Source organism: Cnephaeus nilssonii (assembly GCF_951640355.1).
Source record: "Cnephaeus nilssonii genome assembly, chromosome: 2".
Classification (NCBI taxonomy): Eukaryota; Metazoa; Chordata; class Mammalia; order Chiroptera; family Vespertilionidae; genus Cnephaeus; species Cnephaeus nilssonii.
This window is the reverse complement of record NC_137073.1, coordinates 84,180,258-84,207,276: the sequence shown is the minus strand read 5'-3', so window position 1 is coordinate 84,207,276 and position 27,019 is coordinate 84,180,258. Positions and strand designations below refer to the sequence as shown.

General features: G+C 36.2%; 1 protein-coding gene across 2 annotated transcripts in view; it reads right to left on the bottom strand.

Moving 5' to 3' along the window:
- Nucleotides 1-27,019, bottom strand: part of ERCC8 (ERCC excision repair 8, CSA ubiquitin ligase complex subunit) — a 36,491-nt gene that overhangs the window by 8,391 nt on the left and 1,081 nt on the right. Inside the window, exons 2-10 of one of the 2 annotated variants that reach the window (XM_079794245.1) lie at nucleotides 24,990-25,085; nucleotides 19,756-19,857; nucleotides 15,497-15,620; nucleotides 13,037-13,118; nucleotides 11,903-11,971; nucleotides 9,928-9,994; nucleotides 6,649-6,749; nucleotides 5,219-5,343; nucleotides 2,541-2,738 (exon numbers count right to left, since the gene is read on the bottom strand). In XM_079794245.1, the coding sequence (XP_079650371.1) occupies nucleotides 2,541-2,738; nucleotides 5,219-5,343; nucleotides 6,649-6,749; nucleotides 9,928-9,994; nucleotides 11,903-11,971; nucleotides 13,037-13,118; nucleotides 15,497-15,620; nucleotides 19,756-19,857; nucleotides 24,990-25,085 (964 nt within the window). The remainder of the gene's footprint in view (nucleotides 1-2,540; nucleotides 2,739-5,218; nucleotides 5,344-6,648; nucleotides 6,750-9,927; nucleotides 9,995-11,902; nucleotides 11,972-13,036; nucleotides 13,119-15,496; nucleotides 15,621-19,755; nucleotides 19,858-24,989; nucleotides 25,086-27,019) is intronic. The other variant, XM_079794246.1, reaches the window with a different exon arrangement.

The window sequence follows — 27,019 nt, the reverse complement described above, 5'->3', positions numbered from 1 at the left end:
TCAATAATATTGTAATAATTATGTATAGTGCCAGGTGGGTACTGGAAATATCAGGAGGACCACTTTGTAAAGTATATGATTATCTAACCACTATGCTGTACACCTGAAATTAATACAAAATAATACTGAATATAAACTATAATTGAAAAATTACAGAAAAAAATCAGAAAATTCACATTGATATATTACTATCAGCTAGTACTTAGATCCCATTTAAGTTTCAACAATTGTCCCAGAAATGTCCTTTAGAACAAAAGGGTCCAGTTTAAAAATCACATGCTGCCCTTAGTTGTCATGTCTTTCTACTTTCCTTCTTCAGTTTCTCTTTGGCTTTCATGACCATGACAATTTTGAAGATACACACCAAATTTTGTCTTACATTTTGTCTTACCTTTCCTTATAACTAAATTCTGGTGATGCATCATATGTTGTCCCATAACTAGGATATTAACTTTAATAATTTGATTAAGGTAATGTATGCCAGGTTCTTTGAAGGTAAAAGTACTCATTTTACCTTTTTAATTAATACTTTGTAGTGTGGTACTTTGAGATATGTAAATATCCTATTTTTCATCAGACTTTCAATCTATTAGTTTACTTACTTATACCAGAATGGATTTGTGGATCCTTATTTTAGTCAATGGGTTACAATCCATTATTATCGTTATTTATTTTCATGTTGGGTATATCTTGTTATATTTATGATAGAACTAGAGGCCCAGTGCACGAATTCGTGCATGGGTGGGGTCCCTCGGCCTGGCTGGCAATCGGGGCTAATGGGGCCAGCCAGGGGGAGGGACCACTAGAAGTTGGCTGAGGGAGCACACTGACCCCCAGGGGGCAGCTCCTGCGTTGAGTGTCTGCCCCCTGGTGGTCAGTGCATATCATAGCGGCCAGTCATTCAGTCACATAGGATTTATAAATATAGATTACTATAAGTATCCATTTTGTTTTCAGACAGTAAGTTTTATATAATATTTCATTTGGAAAAGGTTTCTAATGCTAAATAGATGTAAAAGTGCTACTCTTTTTTACTTTTGAGATTTATAATTAACTTCCTTTCCCAGAAATCATAATTGATGAAATGGCATAAGAGTTGGAAGCTTTCTGATATAGTGCAGTGATTCAGATCTGAGTACATAGCATACAGAAATGATATTTGTCAGGGGGCAACTGGCCCCAGGTTTCTGGCTGTTCCAGGCTTACCCCAACTATTCTAGAGATGGAGGGGAATCAATACTTTGGCACACTTTTAATCCATTCTAGGTACAACTGCTAGGAAGCTCTGATGTGTTGGAAACAATAATTTATAGTCAGAATACCTGGATTAAAACCTTGGCTGTGTCTCAAGGTGTCTCTGGACAAGAAAAGAGGTGCAATATTCTAATAACTTATTTGAATGAATAATTATTCTCTGTCAGTAACTACTTGCAAGTTTGAGACGTGTCATGGAATCTCTCTGGTGGCTTTAATTTTCTTCTCCCTGAAGTAACACTAAAAATATTTAACAACTAGTATACCAGGACACTGATTAATCAGAAGAGATACTGGTCATAAAGTAGAAGCAGGTCCCTTTTAGTTGTTGGGCTGAGATGAGGTGTAGGAGACCCCGAGGGAGAGGGTGAAGCTGGAGATCACTTAGGGATCTTGGTGTAACAACTATTTAACAGACAGTAGGACATGTATTTGAATATTTTAATAATGGGTATTGCCAGACTGATGCATGCTGGCTGAAAAATCAGCCCTATGTATCTTACAGCATAGTGTCAGGCACAAATTAATCAGTATTAATAAATGAGTTAGAGCTCCATTCGGTGACACTTAAAATCACTCCTAGCTCTAATATTCCATAATTTTCATTCTATCAGTATTTAACTTTCATGATCCTCATTTTCCTCTTCTACAAAACAGGGAAAATACCAACACTCTTGCTATATTAAACTCATTTAAAGGAGTACTTGAAGTAATTTCTGTAAATGTTCTCTGAAAAATCAATCCACTCCATGGGTTAGATAAAAGAGAAAGATCAGCATGTTAAACTAACAGTTATAGATATGTATTTAAGAAATTATGTAAGTTACATTAACTCAAAAGCAAACTTATTAGCTACTGGTAGAAAATAAGGAATAAACAAAATTTTACACAGACTCATACATACATAAATCAAGATACACAAACTGTATTTTGAGATTAGACACATATATCCTATTTTTCCAAAAAGATTATTTGCAAGAACTTATTTTAATTTGCCCAAAGTTTTCTAAATAAATGGAGCCCATATGCAAAAGAAACAGTTTATCTCAATGAAGCTGTTGAGTATTATATACTGATTCATATATATATCCTATACCACCTAAAAATATATTCTATATTAGCCTTTATTAATGAACCCAAACTCAAATGTGAATTAAAAATATAATTACTCATAATTAAATTATAATTTATTCTGATATATATGTATAAATATTTTTTTTTATATACAACTAGTCTGGCAAACTACCTACTTGAATATTTTAAATTCCCATTGGTATCATTCTTACCTGGAAATTAGACTGAAATACACAGCAGTCAACACTTTTATAATGTCCCTTAAGCATAGTTATCTGTTCTCCTGAGTAAATTGTATAAACAGCAATGGTGCTACCATATGGTACAAAAACAAATTCTGAACTGCAGCCACAGGAGACGGCAAATTTCAATCCTTTCCTACTGTCATTATAAACTTTTCCGTAATTCACCTGTGGGATATAAAATCACAAAGTTACTTCTTAAATCTGAATTAAAAAGATAAAGACTCGAAGTATTTACTTGAAATATTAGACTATATTATAAAAGGGTTCTTATATATCTAAAGAAAATGACCAATGCCCTAATATAAATAAGGGCCAATGACATAAATATACATTTCAAAGAAGGAAATACAAATAGTAAAAAACGCCACACACAAAAAAAATGTTCAGATTTCAACCTTGATAGAAATAAAAAAGCAATTAAGGCATCCTTAAAGAATAATTCTCACCCTAGCCGGTTTGGCTCAGTGGATAGAGCATCAGCCTGTGGACTGAAGGGTCCTGGGTTTGATTCAGGTCAAGGGCATGTACCTCAGTTGCAGGCTCCCGGCCCTGGTCAGGAGCATGCGGGAGGCAACCAATCGATATGTCTCTCCCATGTCGGTGTTTCTCTCTGTCTCTCCCTCTCCCTTCCACTCTCTCTAAAAATCAATGGGAAAAAAATATCCTTGTGTGAGGATTAAAAAAAAGAGGAAGAATTTTCAACAATTTAGCAAACATGTTAAGAAACCATAAGACACTCAATATGGGTATAAGGGAAGTAAACATGGAGGCCCTTAATTTGGTCATTCCTTCTAAATGGTTTATTATGCAACAAAAATACAAAGATACTGTACTTGGTGGGAAATAACCTTTTATTTTAAAACATTTTAAATTATGGTAAAATATACATAACATAAAATTTGCCATTTTAATCATATTTAAGTGTGCAGTTCATTGACATTAAGCACATTAACAATTGTACAACCATCACCACCATCAGTGTTCACAATCTTTTCATCTTACAAAACTGAAACTCTATACCCATTAAACAACAATGATATTCTTATTCCTTGACCTAGTAACTACTCCTAGGAATTTATCTTAGGAAAATAATTAAACAGCAGAAAGCTATATGTCAAGAGGAATTCAATGCAGCATTAATTCAAATGGCAAAATAACTGAGATTATATGTAAATTTCTAGTAATGTTACATTAATTCTATAGTTTATATAGCAATTAAAAATGATAATTATGAAAATTATGCAGAAAATAGAAATGCAGAATTCTCGGCCCTATCCCAATCCTAATCTTTATTTTAACAAGATCCCTATGTGATTTGCCACAGCATAGATGGACCCAGAGGATATTATGCTAAGTGAAATAAGTCAGAGAAAGACAAATACCATGTGATTTCATCTAAAGAACAATATGAATGGACAAACAGAAAGGATATATGCACCCCTATGTTCATAGCAGCACAATTTACAATAGCTAAGATTTGGAAACAGCCTAAGTGCCCATCAGCAAATGAGTGGATTAGAAAACTGTGGTACATCTACACCATGGAATACTATCTTACCTTATAATAGACAAATATTCAAATTGACCACACCTTCGCTACGCCCAAGCCACGCCCACTAACCAAGCCACGCCCACCAACCACGCCCACCAGGAAACCGTTGCAGGGACGTTGGGGTGTGGCAGAGCCCAAGGCCGGGAAAGCCTCAGGCGGAGGCTTTCCGGGCCTTGGGCACCAGCGGGGAGCCAGCACCCATCGCAGGAAACCACTGGGGGTCGGCTCCTTCAATCGGTAGCAGGGACGCTGGGTGCGGCCGAGCCCAAGGCCAGGAAAGCCTGGGGCGGAGGCTTTCCGGGCCTTGGGCCCCAGCGGGGAGCCAGCACCCATCGCAGGAAACCACTGGGGGTCGGCTCCTGCGATCAGTAGCAGGGATGCTGGGTGCCGCCGAGCCCAAGGCCACCGCCCGGGGCCAAGCCCCGACCCTGAAAAAGGCAGAAGGCGGTGGCCACAGCCAAGGCCTGGGTCCCAGGTGCCGGCAGAAAACTGGTGCAGGCAGCCAGGTGAATGAAGGTCTATTGCACGAATCTTCGTGCAAACGGGCTACTAGTGCTGATATAAAAAAGAAGGAATTCTTACCATTTTCAACAGCATGGATGGAACTGGAGAGCATTATGCTAAGTGAAATAAGCCAGTCAGAGAAAGATAAATATCACATGATCTCACTCATTTGTAGAATACTATGAACAACATAAACTGATGACCAAAAATAGAAGCAGAGTCATAGACGCATCTAACAGACTGTCCAACCGATGAGGGAAGGCAGTGGGTGAGGGGGTAAGAGATCAACCAAAGGACTTGTATGCATGCATATGAACATAAACAATGGGGGGTGGCACAGAGGAGCGGGGGGGGGGGTGAGGGCACGTGCTGGGGGTTGGGGACAGCCGGGGAGAGGTAAATGGGGGGGAAAAGGAGACTTATCTAGTATGTAATACATTAAACAATAAAGAAAAAAAAGCTGATTCAGAGTTAAGAAATAGAGTTAGACAAGAAACGGAGTTAAATCTATAGGGAAAAAAAATCAAGTGGTGTATGACATAGATCCATTTCTTTAATTTATATTCAAAAAGTTTTTAAAATTTCTTACTAGTGTGTTTTCTCCATTGGAACTATTCCAGAGCCTCATTCGATTATCAGTACCAATAGTCAGCAGGTGAAGCCCATCACTTGTAAAACATAAGCCATTAACTTTGCCATTATGAGCAGTGTTTGCTGCAATGAAAAATACAATTCAGTTTATCTGTTCTTGTATTCAGCACATATTTAATGCCTGATGATCTACTTATTTAAACACATTATAGGACAACTATCTGAATTACTTAAAATATATAAGTTGATTATATTTAACATTCATCAACCCTTTGATTATTTGAATATGCTAAGCTATATACATTAGAACCATAAAAAATAGAGGAAAACTAAAAAGTCAAAGGGAAAAAAATCTTGCCAAATATATTTGTCTTCAAAAGAGTAAGCTGTGTGCCTAGCTGCTGTGGCTCAATGGTTGAGTGTTGACCTGTGAACCAGGAGGTCACGGCTCAATTCCTGGTCGGGGCACATGCCCGGGTTACAGGCTCAATCCCTAGTAGGGGTCGTGAAGGAGGCAGCTGATCAATGATTCTCTCTCATCATTGATGTTTCTATCTTTCTCTCCTCTCTTTCTCTCTGAAATCAATAAAAAAATACATATAAAAAGTATTTAAGCTATGCTATAAAACTCAAATACATAGTTTAACCAAAATAATTTAAGTCACTACAGCCTTACTATTAAATTAAACACCTTTCAAAATTCTTATATACTATTTCCATTTTTAATCTAAAAATCATCCCAAGGACTATTAAAAATCATTAATAGTAGTATTTCCTATTTAAAAAAACTTTAACAGAAGGTAACTGTTCTTATCTCACAATCAAAATTTATATTACTTTCAAAATAAACAACTTTGAGAAAGCATAATTCTCAATAGCCTGATTAAATAAAAAGATTAAAACAATTAAGATTTTATATAGTTCATCCTAATTATTTCTGATCCAGAATTAATTCTGAATCAGAATTTTAACCTACACAAAAATGAAATTCTATTGTAAAAATGCAATTGAGGTACTTTATCACCTGGATTGCAGCTGACACATTTAACACAACTTGCAAATTTTGTTCTGACATAATGGCCACTAACTGTTATTACTTCTTTAATTTATTAAAACTTCCTAAGTGGCACTGAATTTGTATTAGTTAGTGTAATTAGAAAGAAAAAAAAAAAGGTAACAGATTAACCCAGAAAAGTTTCTACACTTGAAAATTCAGGGACGGATGAAATGCCATACTAACTTGTATTTTGAAGAAAGACAACAATAATTTATTTTAATTAAGAAATTGATTTAATATGAATGGCTTTTTTTAAAAAATCACAAAATTTGCAATTTGTCAATATACATTTAGTATTGGTTATATTCAAAATTTTCAATGTAAGAATGCTATCATTGTCATATTTCATATATTAGTGCATTCTTCATTACCTGATTCAACAGCTTGTGACTTTTCCCCATTATGCTGATCAAGAGTAATCAAACATCCTGATGCTTTCCTCACATCCCATAATTTTACTCTACTGTCAGCACTGAGAAGAGATAAATGTTACAGTGACATATATAACTAGAATAGTGACTGTACTCTTCACCTACCTTTCCAGTATTATGGCATATTTGTACATTTGGGTTATTGTACTTTTGCCTTATCAGCTACCATTCAATAGTCAATAGGAGCACGAAGAAGTAAAAAATAAGAGAAAAAAGATAACCCTTTTTAGATCACAAAGATAGAATTCTGCTGCTTTTCATTTTTTTATTATTATTTTTTATTTTCTTTCTTTCTTTCTTTTTTTTTTTTAATGACAGGAACATCTTTCTTCTCAAGGAGAAGGTAGGCTTAGAGCTTGTTGCTTAAGCAAGTTTGTCACTACAGCCTTACTATTATTATTCAAATGCTGTCTAGATAATCAAGCAGTTAACTCATTTCACTTTGCTTAAGAATTCATTTGGCATGAATTTGGTGGGCTTTTAATTAATTAATTTATTTTAAATATACTTTTATTGATTTGAGAGAGGAAGGGAGAGGGAGAGAGATAGGAACATCAATGATTAGAGAGAATCATTGATCAGCTCTCTCCTGCACGCCCCCTACTGGGGATCGTGCTCGAAACCCAGGCATGTGCCCTTGAACAGAATCGAACCCAGGACCCTTCAGTCTGCAGGCTGACATTCTATCCACTGAGCCAAAGCAGCTAGGGCTGAGCTTTTAATTTTATATGATAAAAATAAGAACAAAGTGAATAATAAGAGCAAAATATTTTTATTTGGTTTCCTATACTCAAATCAATCTTTGCCCAATATACAAGAACGAAATTTAATGTCTTCTAGAAATTAGATATTTATTTTCATTTTATTTCAAGGAAAAGAAAGGCAAAACCATGGTTTATTAATTTCAGCTTCTAAACTACTCCTAAAGAAAATATTTACCCCAGTCAGTTTTGCTCAGTGGTTAGAGCATCTGCCTGTAGGCAGAAGGGTCTTGGGTTCAATTCCTGGTCAAGGGCATGTACCTTGGTTGCAAATTCTCCATCCCAAGCAGCGGCGTGTGGGAGGCAACCAATCGATATGTTCATCTCACATCAATGTTTCTCTCTCTTCCTCTCCCCGTCTTCCCTCCCTTCCACTATCTCTAGAAATCAATGGAAAAAATATCCTCCAGTGAGGATTATTATATATATATATAAAATCAGTTCAACACCTACTTGCGGTCCTCACAAAGTTTCAATAATATTCCACTGGGTTTATCCAGGCCATTTTAATTAGAAAGACCATTGCATTGCATTTTATAAATCTGTGATTCATTTCACAGATCACTATCAAACCTAGCCAATCAGAAGAGTCAGCAAATACCTAGTTTTCCATTCTCAAGTTGGTTTTATTACTTTCCAGCTGGGGAAAACATATGCAATGAGATGAGTATGAGGATTTAAGTCTCTTCTGAAACAGATTAGAGTTAGAGATATCTGACATGGATTACTAAATCCATTCTGGTACTGATTCAAATTCCGAGGGTACTCTGAGAACTGATCATCCATTAGGCTCCCTGTTATGTGAGGAAAACCCTAGCATGGACCCACAACCAGCACCTAGCTCCTCACCTTCACACCTCTTTAGTCACCTTCTTAAGAGTTCAACTTCAGAAATGGTAAATTTCAACATCACATTCTGCAAACTAGTAACAAATAGTCTTTTGGGACTCATCTGTGACAGAGAGGGAGGGCTAGCAGCTTTATAAAAATCCAGACACATATCTTTATAAAAATTATCTGAATAGCTTTTGTAATAATTCTTCTGCAAACGTTTTATTAAAATGTCTATATCAAAATCTTTGACTACTATTTCCTTATCCCTTCTTCTATCTCATTATGTCTCTGATTCACTCCAATAAGCTTTTCTGTGATTTTATTTCCTTCCTTATACCCATGACTTTCACAATTGTTAAGTCTGTGTCATTTAATATTTTGATTTCTGTGGCTTATTAGATCTGTGGTCTAAACCTTCAACTAAGCACACAACACTGCCCACCCCGCATTCTTATGTGGCCTGTACCAGACCTCTAGCCCAATTGTTAAAATTGTTCATCTAAATCTTTACTACTTACCCTTAAAAATGCATCCCCATTCCGGTATTTTCAATGGATGACATGAAGCTCTATTCCACTAAAACAGTGGTCGGCAAACTCATTAGTCAACAGAGCCAAATATCAACAGTACAACGATTGAAATTTCTTTTGAGAGCCAAATTTTTTAAACTTAAATGTCTTCTAATGCCACTTCTTCAAAATAGACTCGCCCAGGCCGTGGTATTTTGTGGAAGAGCCACATTCAAGGGGCCAAAGAGCTGCATGTGGCTCGCGAGCCGCAGTTTGCCGACCACTGCACTAAAAAACCATAGAGGCCACTGCTCACATTTCTTGAGCTCTCTGCAAACTCACAAATTTAACTGTATTCCTCCTTCCATTTAGTCTCACAATGCCCTTCATGCGTCAAATTAAGTGTCCTCCTTCTACCTGGACCCTTGATACAACCCTCTTGAATCTGTTTAAGATCTTGATGTAACAACTTTCCCTCCATTTCTTATCTTCATCAATTCCCCTCTACTGGTACTTTCTCTCAGCATTTAAATACATAAGACTCTTCCCTCCAACAAACAAAACCCCCCAAATGATTTGGTCCACTCAAGAGTTAAGTGTTTCTGCTCTCTTTTCCCATATTACACCTCTTAGAGACTTAACTCTATGAAAGCATTTTTCATGATGTAGTGTAATTGCTGATTTTTCTGTTAGCTTCTTGAGGGGAATATACCTTAGTTAACTCTGTATCCTTAGCACAAGGCTTGGCATATGGTAGGCAGTCTTTAAATATTAGTAAATTGAATCAATGAATGGATGGATGTGTTGAATCACATTCAAAATAAATCTGGATTTAAAAAAATGAATAAAAATGCTATTTTTAAATTAACAGTGCTAATACTTTTATATGCAAAAATGACACAACACAGTTGTTTTCCTATTTTTCCAGCAGCACTAGATTTGCACTGCTACACTGATTCTCTTATTTTAAAAGGTGAGCACCTTCAAAATGGATAGACAAGATTAGAGCTTTTATGTAAAGGAAAGACCTAATAACTAAACACACATCTTACATAGTCTTCTAGAAATGCTTTTTATTAATTATTAAATTCAAAACCAAATAATTTACAATTTACCTTGCAGTTGCCAAGATATAATCATAACGTGGTGACCAGGAAACTGCCAAAATTTCTTGTCTGTGACCTGCAAATGCAAACTGTGTGAAAAGTTCTGCAAAGTATTTGACCATCAAAAGATACAGTGCAATTAATTTTGATTCTGAAGAAAGTGAAGACTAAGTATTAAAGATAAATTGATATAATCATTTTTTCACTTTTATAATAATGGTTTAAATATAGGGTGCTCCAAAATATATATACATACACTTTGAGTAATTGTAAAGGTAGCGTTTATTAAAATATATTTCATTTTCAAAATTGAGCTATAAGCTGTTACAATGTATAGACATTTGTCGGGGGACATCCTGTATTAATGAGAAGTCTATGGGGCATTTCTTACATATAGTATCCTATATAATAAAGAGGTAATATGCAAATGGTCGTTACGCCATGACATGTAACGACCAGCAGAGAGCTACAGGAGGGCAGGGCAGTGAGCTACCTGTGGCAGAGAGCTACAGGAGGGTGGAGCAGTGAGCTAGGAGCAACAGAGAGCTACAGGAGGGCGGAGCGGCCAGCTGAGGCACGCAGCAGCGAGCTACTTGCTCATGAGCAGGGCTACTAGTCCTACCTAATAATAGACACATATGCAAATTGACCGTACCTTCGCTATGCCCCCCGATTGGCCAGGAGGCGCGGGGGGGCGGGACTCGGGGTGTCCGGGGGGTGGGGGGGCCGATTGGGCCAGCGGGACGCTGAGCTCGCGTTGCCAGCGGCGGCTCGAGCTCAGGGTCTGCGCCATGGCTGTGCTCTGGCACAGAAGGGGCCTCTGGGGCAGCGAGCTCACGTCCCACCCCGGACCATCAAAAGTGGGGAAGCTGGGTCCCTGTCCGCTCAGGCACCAGGCCTTTCAGAAGCCTCCGGCGGGGCGGAGGCTTCTGAAAGGCCTGGTGCACCAGCAGACAGATACCCAGCTCCCCTGCGATCGAAAGCAAAAGCGTGGGAGCTGGGTGCCTGTCCGCTGGTGCACCAGGCCTTTCAGAAGCCTCCGGCGCCTGGTGCACCAGCGGACAGGCACCCAGCTCCCCCGTGATCGAAAGCGAAAGCGTGTAGGGGACCCTACACGTGCATGATTCAATCATGCACTGGGCCTCTAGTTTTATTATAAAAGGCCTGATTTTGCTTTGGAAAGAACAGGCAGAGCAAGTGAGTCTTTCTTTTTAAATACAGGTGTTGGCCTAACAACTCAATCTATCATTGGTGATATAGCTCAAGCTCACTTACTTATCTCTATAGGAAAAGCCACTAAACTAACCAAAGATAAACATTCTAAACAATAAAAATGTTTTCTAACTTTTTAGGAAGTTATAAGACAGAAAAGTAATTTTTAATTCATGATTATAAAAAGACATTTGTATAAAAGTTTTTTCCAGAAAGCAGAAGTGATAAGTTATGTGTTTCTCAGAGATGAATAAAGATGTATATTTCTGAATTACACCCCATATTTTCATCATTTAAAATTAGATGATATAATGCTGATTTTTAAAAGTAGCAAAAATAATTTCATATACCTTTACCAAAGTATTATTTCAATATCTTTTTCTAACATATTTTTATTGAGGAATAAAAAAAGCACCTCAATTTTAAGAACCTTTACTCAGCCAGAACAATATTAGACTATGTTCATGAGACAAATGTACTCATGTAAGTTTCATAAGTAGTTTATTTTTCCACAGGTAGAAATAGTGCAAGGTTTTGAGTTAGACCTTCCATAACCTTTGAGCTCCCCTATGGCCATTGTTCATATAAATGTCTCTTCAGTAGTTCAGTTTTATAAGAATAATGCACAGAAGGATCTTTATTTCCCTGTTGACTTTTAACAACTAGCACAAAATACATCAGTCATGTCACTTACAAAGCATACATTGTTAGTAATGTTTCTTTTTATTGAATGGTTTACTCAAGAGTAGTTGTTGTTACAAATAAAAAATACCCTGTAGAATGTGGCAACAGGATCCAGACTTTAAGTCACAAAGTTGTACTTTGGGTGCTCTAGTACCAACTGTAAAACAAAAACAGAAATGGTTTAAGATAATTTTATTATAAATCATCATCAAAAGGAAATAAGAAACTACCATTATGAATTATGACACTTTTACTACATCCATACAGAAATATGAAAATGTATATTAAAAATATATTTCAAATAATTTTTAATGTTTATAATTAGAAAACTTATTTTAATGGTAGTTATATTTTAGTACTAAGACAACTTTATTATTGCATTATTATTTAACACTTAATATAGAAATAATTATTTTTGTTCACAAGAAGTTGCATAGATAGTACAGTGAGGCCCTTGTGTACCCTTCAATCAGGTTCCCCCAATGGTTATATTTTAGGTAACTATAGTATAATATCAAATCCAGGAAATCTATATTGGTACAATGTGGTATATAATTCTATATTATTTTATCACCTCAAGTTATTTTAAAAGCTCAGTTTCTCTGTGATAATGAAATATTTCCAATCGCTAGTAATAGATTCCAGAAACTCTGGACACAGATTGAGTGGACCTCAAAGACAATTTAATGCCCAGCTCTTCTCTTTAGACGAAGCAGCTAACTGATGTCCGGAGATTCATGTAGTGCCAGAGAATAATGACATCACAGGGAAGTGACCCCTGATAACAGAAAAATATTTTTTCTTCCACATACTTGGAAATTGTTGTTGCAGGTACTTCCATAAAAATGAATGTTTAATTTGAATCACACAATTTTAGAGAAAAGGAAATAATTTCCTTATTTTATTGTGTTGAATTGAAAAAGTTGCCAAATTTTGCTCATGTAAAATCTTTAAAACTTGGTGGTTTAAAAGTAATTCTTTGGGAACAGAAAGGTGTCTTCTTAATTAATCTTTGAATCCTACCCACTAGCACAGTGCCTGACTTGCACAATATCTGTTAAGCTGAATATAAATAGTAGCATACACCTGTCTTTTTGTTGTTGTTTTTCTTTAAAGAATTATGATCTCCATCTGAGTTAAAATGTCTATGTCAAAACTAACTAGAAATGAAAAAAGAGAAAGTTTTCAAAATGTTACAAAACAAAAGAGTAAATGTACAAACCTGCTACCAAGCAGTGCTGAGTGGCAACTGGAGACATATGATGACTATAAACTGCTTCTTCAAAATTAAATATATCTGCAGTCTGATAATCAAAAAACATTTTAAAAGTGTATTCTAATTACAGTCACAAAAGCAACAAATTCCTTATTTACTTATTTTCACATCACTAGCAATTTTTAAACTGACTTAATAATTTATTTGACTTAAATATAGGAATGTTAATACCCTAAAAAACCTGATACTTTTAAATCCTGTTATTTGTAACACTTTTTTTCCCTTTTGTGAGAAACAGCTTTTCTCTAACAAATCCCAGAGATTAAGATTAAAGACAGCCTGGCTCATCATCTTTCTCTCTTCCATCCTGGGGACTTCAGCATCTACACAGATGATCTAGCCAGCACTCTGCTTCTCATTTTAATGCAAGCATGGCTACCATACTCAGGACACTCTCATCACCTAGAACTGCTCCTCCTTTAAAATCATACATTTCAGCCTAGTCAGTGTTGCTCAGTGGTTGAGTGTTGACCCATGAACGGAGAGGTGGCCAGTTCAATTCCTGGTCAGGGCACATGCCCAGGTTTGCACTAGATCCCCTGCTGCTTAGGGATGTTGAACATCTTTTCATGTGTATATCCCTAAGCAACAGGGAAATGCAAACCAAGACCACAATGAGGTATCACCTCATACCTTTTAGATAAAATAAACTATTATCAAAAACAAGAAGTAACAATGTTGGCAAGGATGTGGAGAAAAGAGAACCTTTGTACACTCTTAGTGCAGCCATTATGGAAAACAGTATGGAAGTCCCTCAAAAAGTTAAAAATAGATCTACCATATGATCTGGCAATTCCACTCCTGGATATTCATCCAAAGAAAATAAAAACACTAATTTGAAAAGATATATGCACCCCATGTGCATTGCAGCTTTATTTAATAGACATATAGAAATATTATTCAGCCACAAGAAAGAAGGAAATCCTGACATTTGTGACAAGATGGATGGACCTTGAGGGCGTTATGCTAAGTGAAATAAGTCAGAGTAAAACAAATACCAGTTGATTTCTCTTATATGTGGAACCTAAGAAAGCCAAACCAATAGAAACAGAATAAAATAGTGGTTACCAGGGGTTAGGACAGTGGTCGGCAAACTCATTAGTCAACAGAGCCAAATATTAACAGTACAATGATTGAAATTTCTTTTGAGAGCCAAATTTTTTAAACTTAAACTTCTTTTAACACCACTTCTTCAAAATAGACTCGCCCAGGCCGTGGTATTTTGTGGAAGAGCCACACTCAAGGGGCTAAAGAGTCGCATGTGGCTCGCGAGCCGCAGTTTGCCGACCACGGGGTTAAGAAGTGGGAAAAATGGGAAGATCTTAGGGTATAAATTTCCAGTTGTAAGACAAGTAAGAGAAGGAAAAAGTTGCCTAGGGAAGGGGACTTGACAGGGAGTACAACACAGTCAAGATATGATCAGAAGGCAAAAGGAGATCAATTTAGTGGCAGCAAATCATTTTTGGGAAAAGAGGTAGAAGCTAAGTTTGAGGGAGTGGGGTGAGGTTGCGGAAAACTTAGAATGTCAGGCTGAATTTAAACAATGGGAGACAGTAGTGGGTTTGGGTGAAGACAGGATGACTGTTTTATAAGATTAATTCTGGGGTAGAACTTACCATAGAAAATGTGGGAAGAAAAATGCAGGGAAACCATTTAGTAGTTTTTAGTAGTAGTCTAGATATACGGTGATGGTAAGGAAAAGAGAAATATGAGAATTAGAAGAAAGATTGCTAAGATTTGAGGACTAAATGGATGTGAGGAGTGATCAGTTTGTAACACGTTAAATTTGAGCAGAGGTGCTTTTTTTGGTTTTTTTTTGAGCAGAGGTTCAAAAAAACCTCTTAGAGGTTCTATAGAGAGGTAGAGAAATATGGACTAGAGCTCAGGGAAAAGATTAACACTAGAAATATAAATTTGACCAAATATCATGAAAACTATTATCTACTGTTGACCTTTACTAAGCTATAATATTAACAACTTTCTTTTCCTTTATGTTTTTAGGTCAATAGGAGATAAGTCCAATTTCCTTCTTTATACCATAAGACCATAGTAGTTTTAAATAATAAAGATAATAGCTAATGGTTTTTAACCACTTACTATATGCCAGGCACTGATCTAGTTTCTTTACAATATTGCCCTATTTAAACTTAACAACCATTCTATAAGGAACAATCATTGTCCACATTTACAGATGAGGAAACTGCAACACAGACAGGTTCAGATACTTGCCCAATGTTATACATCTAGTCACCAAGATATGACCTCAAGTAACCTACCTTTCCTTAACCATTATAGTGCTTTCACATCTATTACATGACATCTTAGCAAATAATCACACCAAAAAGGTTTAGAATTAAATTCCTCATCATCCTACAGAGCCATTTGGAAAGATTTTAATATACTTACTTGCAATGTGTTTGTATCCCATACTTTCAGAGTTTTATCAAATGAGCTTGATGTGAACATGCCAGTGTCATGAGGATACCACTGTACAGTCTCCACACTATATTTGTGAACATCAGGATGGTATCTACAAAACAGCAACCAAAATTTAGAGATAACTGACTTATGTGAGTTTGACCTGATACTACAATTAACAAATAGTAGTCTCATGAAGGATGATATGAATGGCCAAATCTAGGTCACATGACTGTGTCCTAGCTGTCCAGGGAAAGAGAATGTTCAGACATCTCTAGTTTTAGGCTTCCCTAATGTGATATGGAGCCTGCTCCCTACTAAAGCTCTTAAAATGAGAGGCTTCTTATTTCAGTACTGTAGCCTGGAGGGATCAGCCAGTTACACTGGACCTGTTCATGGAGGGGACAGTGATTTTTCCTTACTGAAAGAGATACCTATTCTAGTTTTGGATTTGCTCTTCCCAATATCATTTCATTTTATCAGCACTATCATTCTCAGAATTGTTGAATTCCTCACATACTTCCAGGATACCCCACACAATATTATTTCTGATCAAGGAACTTACTCTATGGCAAAAAAATGCAACTGCGATGCCCATGGGATTCACCACTCTTATATAACCCATCACCCATAGAAGCATGGTCAGGTGATGACTCAGTTATGATATCAGCTACAATACACCTTGTGAGGGTGAAGTGTAGTCCTAAAAGATGCAGTATATGCTCTGAGCGAGTGTTCAACACAGCATACGTGTCACTTTACTGAATCTTAATTTTAAAAAAACTGGGTGTTAAGAAACACAAGATAATGGAGGGACATTTGAACACCTCCTGAATATGTAATATAAAAAGTATTGTGTGAGATGATACTATGGTTATGATGATAAAGTCTTTATCTTCTAGAGATATAAATAATTATGAATAAAATGATATGATTCTGGATTTGCTTCAAAACAATTCTCAGATTGTGTGGGTAGAGATGAAACAAGATTAGTGATAATTGACTAGAGGCCTGGTGCACAAAATTCGTCTACTTGGGGGGGGGGTCCCCTCAAGCCCGGCCTGTGCCCTCTTGCAGTCCAGGAGCCCTCAGGGGATGTCCAAACTGCTGGTTTAGGCCCGCTCCTTACAGTCAGACATCCTTAGCGCTGCCGCGGAGGCGAGAGAAGCTCCCGCCACTGCCGCTGCGCTCGCCAGCCATGAGTTCCCCCTTTGGGAGCGCACTGATCACCAGGGGGCAGCTCCTGTGTTGAGCATCTGCGCCCTGGTGGTCAGTGAACGACCAGTTGTTCCGCTGTTTGGTCAATTTGCATATTAGCCTTTTATTATATAGGATAGTTGTTAAGCTGGGCGATGGGTATGCAGCTCATATTACTCTCTACTTTTGTATATGTTAGAAATTTTCCATAAGATAAAAGTTAACAGAAGACAACTGCAACTGTGTGAAGATAGGACCAGCATGAGTTCCGATTCCTTAAGGTGAAGGTTTGGATCACAATACCAGCTTAAGGACCTTGAACATTTTTGCTGCTACTGAAGAATGAGAACATGAAGAAAGTCTTAAGTACCAGTTCTGGCCTTGAGACAGCTACAAAAATAAAAGGAATATAGTGCCTATCCATATTTTCTTTCTTTCTATGTCATATGTAGATATACTTATATATACTTTAATTTAATTTCCCTTCTTTCCTCTATCTTAACTCCATTAATTTATATAGGTTAACTATACAATTGAGCCCAGAGTTTGCATAATATTGATACAAGATCATGTAAAACTAGTGGGAAAATGGACATTATCTTGAACTGGAGTTGGATGTGGTAACTAACTAGACTTAGGGTCATCACCCTTTGGGGAAGAGGATGATACATTTTGGTCATATAGTGAATATGTGCATTAGGTTAGGCTGGAACTTTTTGTCCCTTCCCCAAGCCCCCTAAAAAGGAAGGGTAAGCATGGGAAGAAAGATGTATATGGATGTTAAACAGCCAAATGGGTGGACTGTAATAGACATGTGCTCTTTTCTTGGCTGCTGAGTATGAGTATACAAACTCCACCTGTTTGGGGGAAATCCCTTTGTTTTATTGAATGGCAGGACCCTGTCTCTTATTACAGAAAGCAAGGGGCTCCATTCTCATTTCCTTACCCTTGGCAGCAAGGGCGTGGGCATGTGTCTCGAACTTCATCAATCCTGCCTGGGACTCTAAAACTCTAGCCAGTAATAAACCTAAAACCCAGGGATAGTCAGCAATTATTCATAGCTGTGGAGTTTAGACTCTGTGTTGGTGACATATAGCAGAAACTAAATTGTTCCTGTGGAATAACCTTGATGGTGTTCCCTATCCTAGTTTCTTCAGCTTTTGCTCATTTTCTACATTTAATTCTCCCAACTTCCTGCCAGGTATGTGAGAAACTAATTATCTATCCAATAAATTTCTTTTTTAACCAATATCCCAATAAATTTCTGCTTAAGATAAGAAGAATTAAGTTCTATTTACTTCTAAGAATCTTGAACTACAAGGAGATATTCCAGTTTTAAACAAAACAAATCTTTAATGTGATGATCACAAAAGCTCATTTATATTTTAAATAGAAAATGTTTTCAATTTAAAATAGGACAAAATATTCTATTATTCCCTTATTATGCATGATCTGTTATTCTCATTCACATTTAATAAGAATTTTCGTAGAGGAAAAAAAGCCTTTTTGGTACTCAAGAACAAATACATTAAGTAAAGCCAAAATAAATATCAGGAAACCATGTAAGCCACATTAACTCAACAACAATTTTTATTGAAATTAATTTTTAAAGTTCGTTTATAAAGTCTTCGGATATAAATATGCTACTTTAAATCATTTTGTAAAGATGCTCACTATAAGCCTATGTTATACTTTAAAAGACAGTGAATCCAAAGTAAAGCAAAAGGCTGATACACTAAGCATTTACCTGACTTTACACACCAGAAAAGCAGATCGTAGTCTTCATGGAATAACATTATATAGCATGTGGTATATATATATAAATACTATTTTGCTATATAACAAATTAAACAATGTTAAATGTTATCTAAGATAAAACAAGATAAAAATGAATTTAATTAATATGACTTTCCTACACTTAAGAATTTAGATTTTTTTTTTTTTTGGAAGTAGTGAAGACTATAAAATGATATAAGTTTTATAAGAAACCACATTTCAGAATATTTTAGATGGTAGCTTGCTTTGTACTAAGTTTCCCTATAACTATATATTACCTCCCATTCACATAGTGGCTTTATAGTTTCCAGTGTGCTTTTTGAAAGATAGTATTTCTTTTAAATAACATTTCATTTCTCACAGAAACCTTGTAAGAACAATCTGAGGCTCAGAGAAATATTTCCTAAGTCTATATTTCCAAAATGAAGCACCAGAGCCAAGAAACAATCATCAATCTCTTAAACATTTCATGGACTCACACACCGCTTCGAACGCCTTGGGAACAACTTTAATACAGAGTGGTTGTTATATTAATGTTCATGACTTTTTCCTCTTAAAAGCAATTTCTCAACACCTATTCCTTCTGTAAATTCAAAGGTCTTTTCAACATCAGATCAGATATAGGTGACAAGAAGTGACCATTATGAAAAAATAAAACATTTTATTAAAACCACAAAACATTTTGTTAAAGCCTTAAAAATAATTCTCACAAGCCTGGAAAGACAGTAAAGAATAGTCAGAAAATTCAAGACAAAGAGAGGTATGTTTTTACTAGTAAGTTAGGAAGCTTTAAGTAAGTAGAGAGGTAAGAGGGCTGTGTGTACATGTGCATGTCTGTTTGGTGAGGGACTGCCAGTATATTCATTGCTTCTAGCCTTTAATCTTTTTGTTCTATTAATATCAACTGAAAAATCTAATTTGTGTTTATAATTAGCTGAGAGACTCATAAATGACTCTTACTCTAAGTGGTACTAAAAGCTAATAGTTAGCTGAGGCGTGCTACATAAGTAGAGAATAAAAAGCACATAATCAAAAGTTTTTAAATAAAATCCTTTTGAGAAATGATGTTTTGGGAAAGTCTCATTAAAAACATCTACACCTGAGTTTGTTATTATTTTTTAAGAAAATGTCAAGGAATACCCAAGTAAATACATCATGTGAACAAGCTGATTGAGACATTTAATCATATGACTGCTTTTTTTCATAGTTTGCATTTGATGCAAAAAAAACACTCAACTTTTTACAAATTAATGAATTACATTTTTAATACACACCTGTCAACAGAACACACTGCTTTACATGTGTAACAAGGTTGTCTGCTGGAGTTCTCAAGATCATAAAGTACAATCACACCATCTGAACCACCTGATAACATGCTAATAATAAAAAAGTTAACATTTATCATTTTATGTAGTTCAATTATTTATGTTTACGTATTTCTGAAAATTACTGATCTTTAAAACCCCACATATATTATGCTCACAAATACCAAGTAAAAATTAATCTAGACTTCAATCAACTAAATTTTCTTAATCTATTATTTACAGAATGAATATGAAAAGATTCATTGTGATCATTTAAAATTTACCTTCATGATACCACCAAGAAAGGACAGTAATAACACGATAGCAAAAGATATTTCTTACTAGAAAGTAAAATATTACAAAGTAATTTTAAATGTCCTAATTATAATTGTGCTAAATAGAAATGGAATCAGATAGGCTAGCTGATCATTACTGATGCCAGCTAGCTATATGATCCTGGGCAAGTTACTTTACCTGTTTCAGTCTTCAAACATTTTAGAAAAGGGGGACAGTTTCACCTAAATCATAAAGTTGATGTAAATATAAAAGTAATATGCAAAGTGCCTTATATATTGCCTGGCAAAAAAAATGGTGATCAATAAATGTTAGATTCTTTCCATTATGAACATTTTTACTCAATTAATTCAACTTTGAGACCTGCAATATGCTAGGCACTCTACTAATACAACTGTGAACAAGATAGGCATGATTCCTGTCTTTGCAGAGTTTAAAATCTAGTAGGGAAGAGATACAGATCCATGAAGTTATAGATCTATATAAAGTATTGCTATTTGCTAATATTATTGCTCACCATCAATCCTCATGTTGCTGACTATTCATTCTGGTTCTCTGATTTTATTTTCTGGTAGATTCCCAAGAACCATATTCCCTGAATTATTGTACGTTATTGACAATTTGTCTGTCCTTAAAAATCTGACTGGATATAAAATCTTTGACTCACATTTTATTTCCTTGAACACCTGAGATAAGAAACTTCATTTCTTTGGATAAAGCCCAAAATATGTAAATATTTGCTAACATTATAATTTTCTTTCCCTTACATGTAATTTCAGATCTTATTTCTTCTAGGAAAGTCTTCTTGGATTATAGTTTTAATATTTATTCTGTTCTTTTCCTTTGGGTCCCTTCTCAGGGAACTACTATTGTATATGTGGTGGAACTCCTTTGCCTGTCATTTATACATGTCTCTATCTCTTAAATACTTTTCCTTTCTCCATTTCTTTCTTTTTTAAATTTATCTTTATTGTTGAAAGTATTACAGATGTCCTCCTTTTTCCCCCCATTGATCCCCTCCATCCCAGACCTCACCACCCCAGGCCTCCATTTCTTTTTTTATTTAATACCAGAGGCCCGGTGCATGACATTCATGCACTGGGGGAAGGGAGGGGTCCCTCAGTCTGGCCTGCACCCTCTCGTAGTCTGGGACCCCTCGGGGGATGTCCGACTGCTGGCTTAGGCCTGCTCCCCTGACTGCTTGTTATGTTAGAGCAGGCCTAAGCCGGCAGTCGGACATCCCCCAAGGGGTCCTTGGTGCTGCTGTGGAGGCGGGAGAAGCTCCCACCACCTCTGCTGCGCTTGCAAGCCATGAGCCCAGCTTCTGGCTGAATGGCGCTCCCCCTGTGGGAGCGCACTGACCACCAGGGGGCAGCTCCTGCATTGAGCATCTGCCCCTTGGTGGTCAGTGCACGTCATAGCGACTGGTCGTTCTGCTGTTAGGTTGATTTACATATTAGGGTTTTATTATATAGGATTTCTCCTTCTTTCCAACTTCACCTAAGGCATTATATCTTATATGTATTTGCTTGTGTTCCCTATGCTTTAGTCTTCTTTTCTGAAACATTTTTATTTCTAATTGTTTCTTGAATCTGATCATCTCACTTCTGAGTTTTTTCTAATTACAACTTATGTTATTCTTTCATATACTGTATCTTTTTAAAATGACTTTTAGTTTTGAAATATTAGGATAAAGTTCTCATTACTTCATTAGCATATCTTTCTGACACAACTGTGTGATCTATCGGTGCATAACTTTTGCTTTTTCTCTTTGTTCTAATAATAATTTTGTATGTAATTTGACTTTAATCTGTTCTTTTGCTCATTTTTACATAAAATTAATTTTCTTAAATTTTTAGAAGGGAGACTTGGTTTAGAATATTTCTATTTTCTACCTCTAGAGCGTTTTCTTCTTTTTTGTAAGATGCTCAAAATATGGCAGCTTACTTTCAGAGATTTCCTGGTTCTGTTATCTCTCCCACATTTATCTGGGCCATCTTTTTCCTTTGTTCTAGTGTCCCTATATTACTTAATTTGGATTCTATTCCAAGTAGTTTTCCTCAGTATAGGGTTCTGTCCTACAGGGGCTCTGTAGTTGATTAGCTAAAGAGATATAAGGCCAAGACACTCCAGCTCCACGGGCCTGTGAACCCCTTGAACATTCAGAATATGCCATCCTCTCCCACTTTCAGCTGCTGTAGTCAAACTGGCTTGCTGAGTTTTCAACTGTCTGCTGGTTATGTTAGTTATCAGGTCTATCTGATGCCCCAATGCTTTTAATTGCCTTCCCTGGTATACATTCTGATACCACATAGATCTTGCAGTTACATGTATCAGTTTATTCCCACTCATTCACACCTTGTGGCTTGTGAGGATACTTCCTCACTTATACTTATTATAAGTGTTATACATTGGTTTTGATCTTGCCATCTTTAGTTTCTTTGCTATTTAAAGTACTTGTCCATAAAGAGCTTGTGCCAGAAATGAACACTCTTCACTGAGAAAGTCTTGCTACAAAAAAAAATCTCAGCTCATCTAATCTGTGTGCTTAGTGACGTAGTAGATTTAAATTCTGGTACAACCTCCTTATCTTGTGGTGAACCAGTTACAAAAGGTTCATGAAATAGCAGCATGTCTTAAGTAGCACCGATTTACAGACTTGTTTTAAGAAAAATTCAATACCAATTTGTAGAACAATTAGGTTAATTTAAAAGCAGTTCTTCAAAGTTCTTTGATCAAAGAGTTCTAAAGTCCAACTGGTGGTGGGCAATAGTTGTTGTTTTTTATTCATTAGCTTCGTTACATTTGTAGTTTTTACTCTAATTATGTCTATACAGAAATATTTATAAATTTTAACAACTACAACTTTTAGTTTGGTTGATAAAGTGTTGCAGCTTGTTTGGATACATGTGAGTTACATGTGTTCCACAACCAATTTCAAAAACCTTTATGCTTTATATTTGAGCTTTGTGAAATGCATTTTTTTAAATCACAACACTACATGTATTATAACAACAAAAACAAACAAATGTTTTTAAAGTTGAACTCTTAAACTGAATTTAAATGGTATTTACAATAATGCCAAATGTTTCATCTTTGCTAGAATGACTTCCAAAAGCTTGATTCCAGTAATTGGATGAAAAAACTGAATTATTACCGGAATTGACTGTATTTGAACTATATGATGGCATGGACATTATTTAAAAGTAAGATTATTATTATGTAATAGAGTAAACCCAATAAGAGATACAGCTTCATGTTTTTATATGGAAAAGATAATCTGGTATTAAAGAGGAATAAAATTAATTATAAGAATTTAGAAGGTATAAAAGCATAGCTAGTGGTTGAGCGGCCTTAGCATATCATTAGCATATTATGCTTTCATTGGTTGAACAGATGACCTGACACTTAGCATATTAGACTTTTATTATATAGGACAGACTACATGAAGGGTTTTGAACTTTCCTGTAGTCATGTGGGGGTCAAGATGAATTTTAAGTAGGGTAATGACATGTTCTGATGTTATGGGACGATGCTCCAACCAACTGAGCCATACCAGCCAGAATGACATGTTCTGATTTGCATTTTTCCAAGCACTTCAGCTGTTGTGTGGGAAATGGACCAAACGGTATAAAAGTATAGGTAATAATGCTTTGGATTAATAGGAGTAATGGCAACCAGTAATGATATGCCAGGTCCAATGCTAATCATCCTATATAATAAAAGCCTAATATGCTAAGTGTCCAGTCAGCCGTTCAACCAATCAAAGCATAATACGCTAATATATGCTAAGGCCGCTCAACCACTCGCTATGATGTTGCACTGACCACCAGGGGGGAAGATAGTCAACCGGTTGACCAATCGCTATGACATACACTGACCACCAGGCGGCAGACACTCCAACCCATAGGTTAGCTTGCTGCTGGGGTCTGGCCGATCAGGACTGAGCAATACTGGCCGGACACGCCCAGGAGTCCTCCCGTGGTCCCTCCCTGGCTGGCCAACCTCCTGCATCCCTCCCTGGCCCCGATCGTGCACCAGTGGGGTCCCTCAGCCTGGCCTGCACCCTCTTGCAATCTGGGACCCCTCGGGGGATGTCCAAGAGCTGGTTTCAGCCCGACGGCGGAACAACCGGTTGCTATGATGCGCACTGACCACCAGGGAGCAGACGCTCAAAGCAGGAGCTGCCCCATGGTGGTCAGTGCGCTCCCGCAGGGGGAGCACTGCTCAGCCAGAAGCTGGGCTCATGGCTGGCAAGTGCAGCAGTGGTGGTGGGAGCCTCTCCTGCCTCCACGGCAGTGCTATGGATGTTGGACATCCCCCGAGGGCTCCCAGACTTCGAGAGGGTGCAGGTCGGGCTGAGGGACCCCCCCCCCCCGAGGGCACAAATTTCGTGCACTGGGCCTCTAGTATTATATATATAATCTCAATGAATGTTCACAATAAACTTGTTGGTATTATTGTTCCCACTGTATAGCTAAGGCTATTAAGAATTAGAAAAGTTAGATAACTTGCTCATGGCTACCCAGCTGATAAGCGGTCACACAGCTAATAAGTGGTAAAACCAAATAAAAGTCTGGTTTGCTTAAAACTTAATGTTTTAAAATATACTTTTACTTTTTAATATTTCCCCCCTATCAGTCTCCTTGAGAGTAGCAACTATAGTTACATATCCCAACACTTAAACACTTTCTGAGTTAAAAATGAATATGTTTATATTAAAGTAGTTTGGAAATGTCTATCTGGCAAAATTTTATAGGTATGAAGCTCTGTATTTATTTAAAATTAGTAATACCAGATTAAAATTTTACAACTTAAAATTTTCACTAATATTTATGAACCTTTACATAATTAATCTGAAAGCAAGATTTTACTGCTTCTCACTTAGAAAGAAAAATGTATAAACTTACTATCTCCCTTCAACAGGTTCAATGTCCAGGCTGTTAACTCCATTGCTGTGGATCCTTTCAACATCTCTGTCTTTGTTTAACTCCAGTCCCAAAACCCTTTAAAAATATATAAAAATTAAACAAGGGGGGGAAAAAGATAAAATTAAACAATAAGAAAATAATTCAAACATAAAAACTGTCCTTAATCTTACTAAGATTACATATAGTACAAAAATCATAAGTAGGCCCTGGCCAGGTGGCTCAGTTGGTTGGATCATCCCATATGCCAAAAAGGTTACAGGTTCACTCTGATCAGGGCACATACCTGGTTGTGGGTTCAATCCAGTGTTTCTCACATACATATTTCTTTCTTTCTCTCTCTCCCTGCTTTCCTATCTCTCTAAAATCAATAAAGACATCTTTGGGGTAGGGGGGACTTAAAAAAATGCAAGTAATGCTTAAGTCTCTTTCTACCAGACACCCAAAAGTTTTTATGGGTTTTTAAAAGACCTTACACAAATTTTTAAAATATCAAAATACTAACAATTATATGTAAAGAATTTTTCCTGAAGTACTATCTTAAACTTAACTTATATAGGTTTCAGATGTGGGTTTCTATGTTACAAGATCTGTATATTATACCATGTGCTCACTACCCAAGGTCAAATCGTCTACTGTCACCATATATTGGGACCCCCTTAGCCCCTAACCCTTTCCCGCTGGCAACCACCACACTGCTGTTTGTGTTCATGAGTTGCAGTTTTATATCCCACATATGAGTGAAATCATATGGTTCTTAGCTTTTTCTGACTGACTTATTTCACTTAGCATAATGGTCTCAAGGTCTATCCACGTTGTTGCAAATGATGCTATTTCAGCCTTCCTTATGCCTGAGTAGTGGTCCATTGTGTATATGTGCCACATCTTCTTTATCCAGTCCTTTAAACTTAATTTAAAGAGTGTATTTTATTAAATTTTTATTCAGATATTTAGAGACAAATTTTCATGAAAATTTAAATTGATAAATTCAGCTGAGGACACCTAGTGGACAAAAGCTTAAATTACAGTATGTTAAATAAATTCCAGGAGCATTTCCTATGCCTTAGGTGTAAATATAAAATGAATATGTTTAACTCAACAATTAGGCACATTTAAATAAAGCCAATTAAGTATTTATAAATAAAATCAATAATTAATCTCATAAATTAAGATGAATGAAATTTTTGATATTCCATAACTGTAAACCATCATTATTCTGGTCAGGCTATTAAGATCAAATGAGTTAATACATAAAAAGTGCTCATTACAATGCCTAGACATAGTAAGTGCCTAGTGAATGTTAACTATTAAAATTTGTCTCAATCTCTTGCATGTTAAAAATAATTTACATTAATTTAACCAGAATGATTTCTAAATTCATTATTAATGAATATGATGCTAATTAATATGAAATATTTACCCCACCAAATTAATCGGTTTTTTTTAAAAACAATGCAGTGCTAGAAAAGTTTCAAACTGATATTTTTACAGCAGTACTGATAATTTAAAGCATTTTGGATATCATTTTAGCACTTGGAAGTTGACTTAAAGATATACATGGCCCTTTGTCTTCTGGGAGACAGTTTAGCCTTAGGTTCACTTACTACTTTTCTGACCTTGCCCAATAACAATAACAGTTAATATTAAAAGCCTGCTATTTAATGACATTGTAATCAGTGGTAATAGTAAGTGTAATAAGTGGTAATCCTAGCTGGTAGATTTCCTAGCTAGTAGATTATATTATTAAATGCTCTTCCTGAACTTTAAACTAAGATATAAGTAATGTGCCCTAGGTCATTCATCTAATAATTAGCTGAACTGCATCTGAACTCTGACTTTTTTTTCTCCAGATCACCATGCTGTCCTGACATTTCTGAATTTCCACCAGAAAATAGTTTTTCCCATTGAAATTCCATTTCTTCTTAAAATATTTTTCCATTTGATGATTATTTAAATTATGACAGTAATATGTGTTTCTTGTAACAAGTAAAATATCAAACAAACATGTGCAA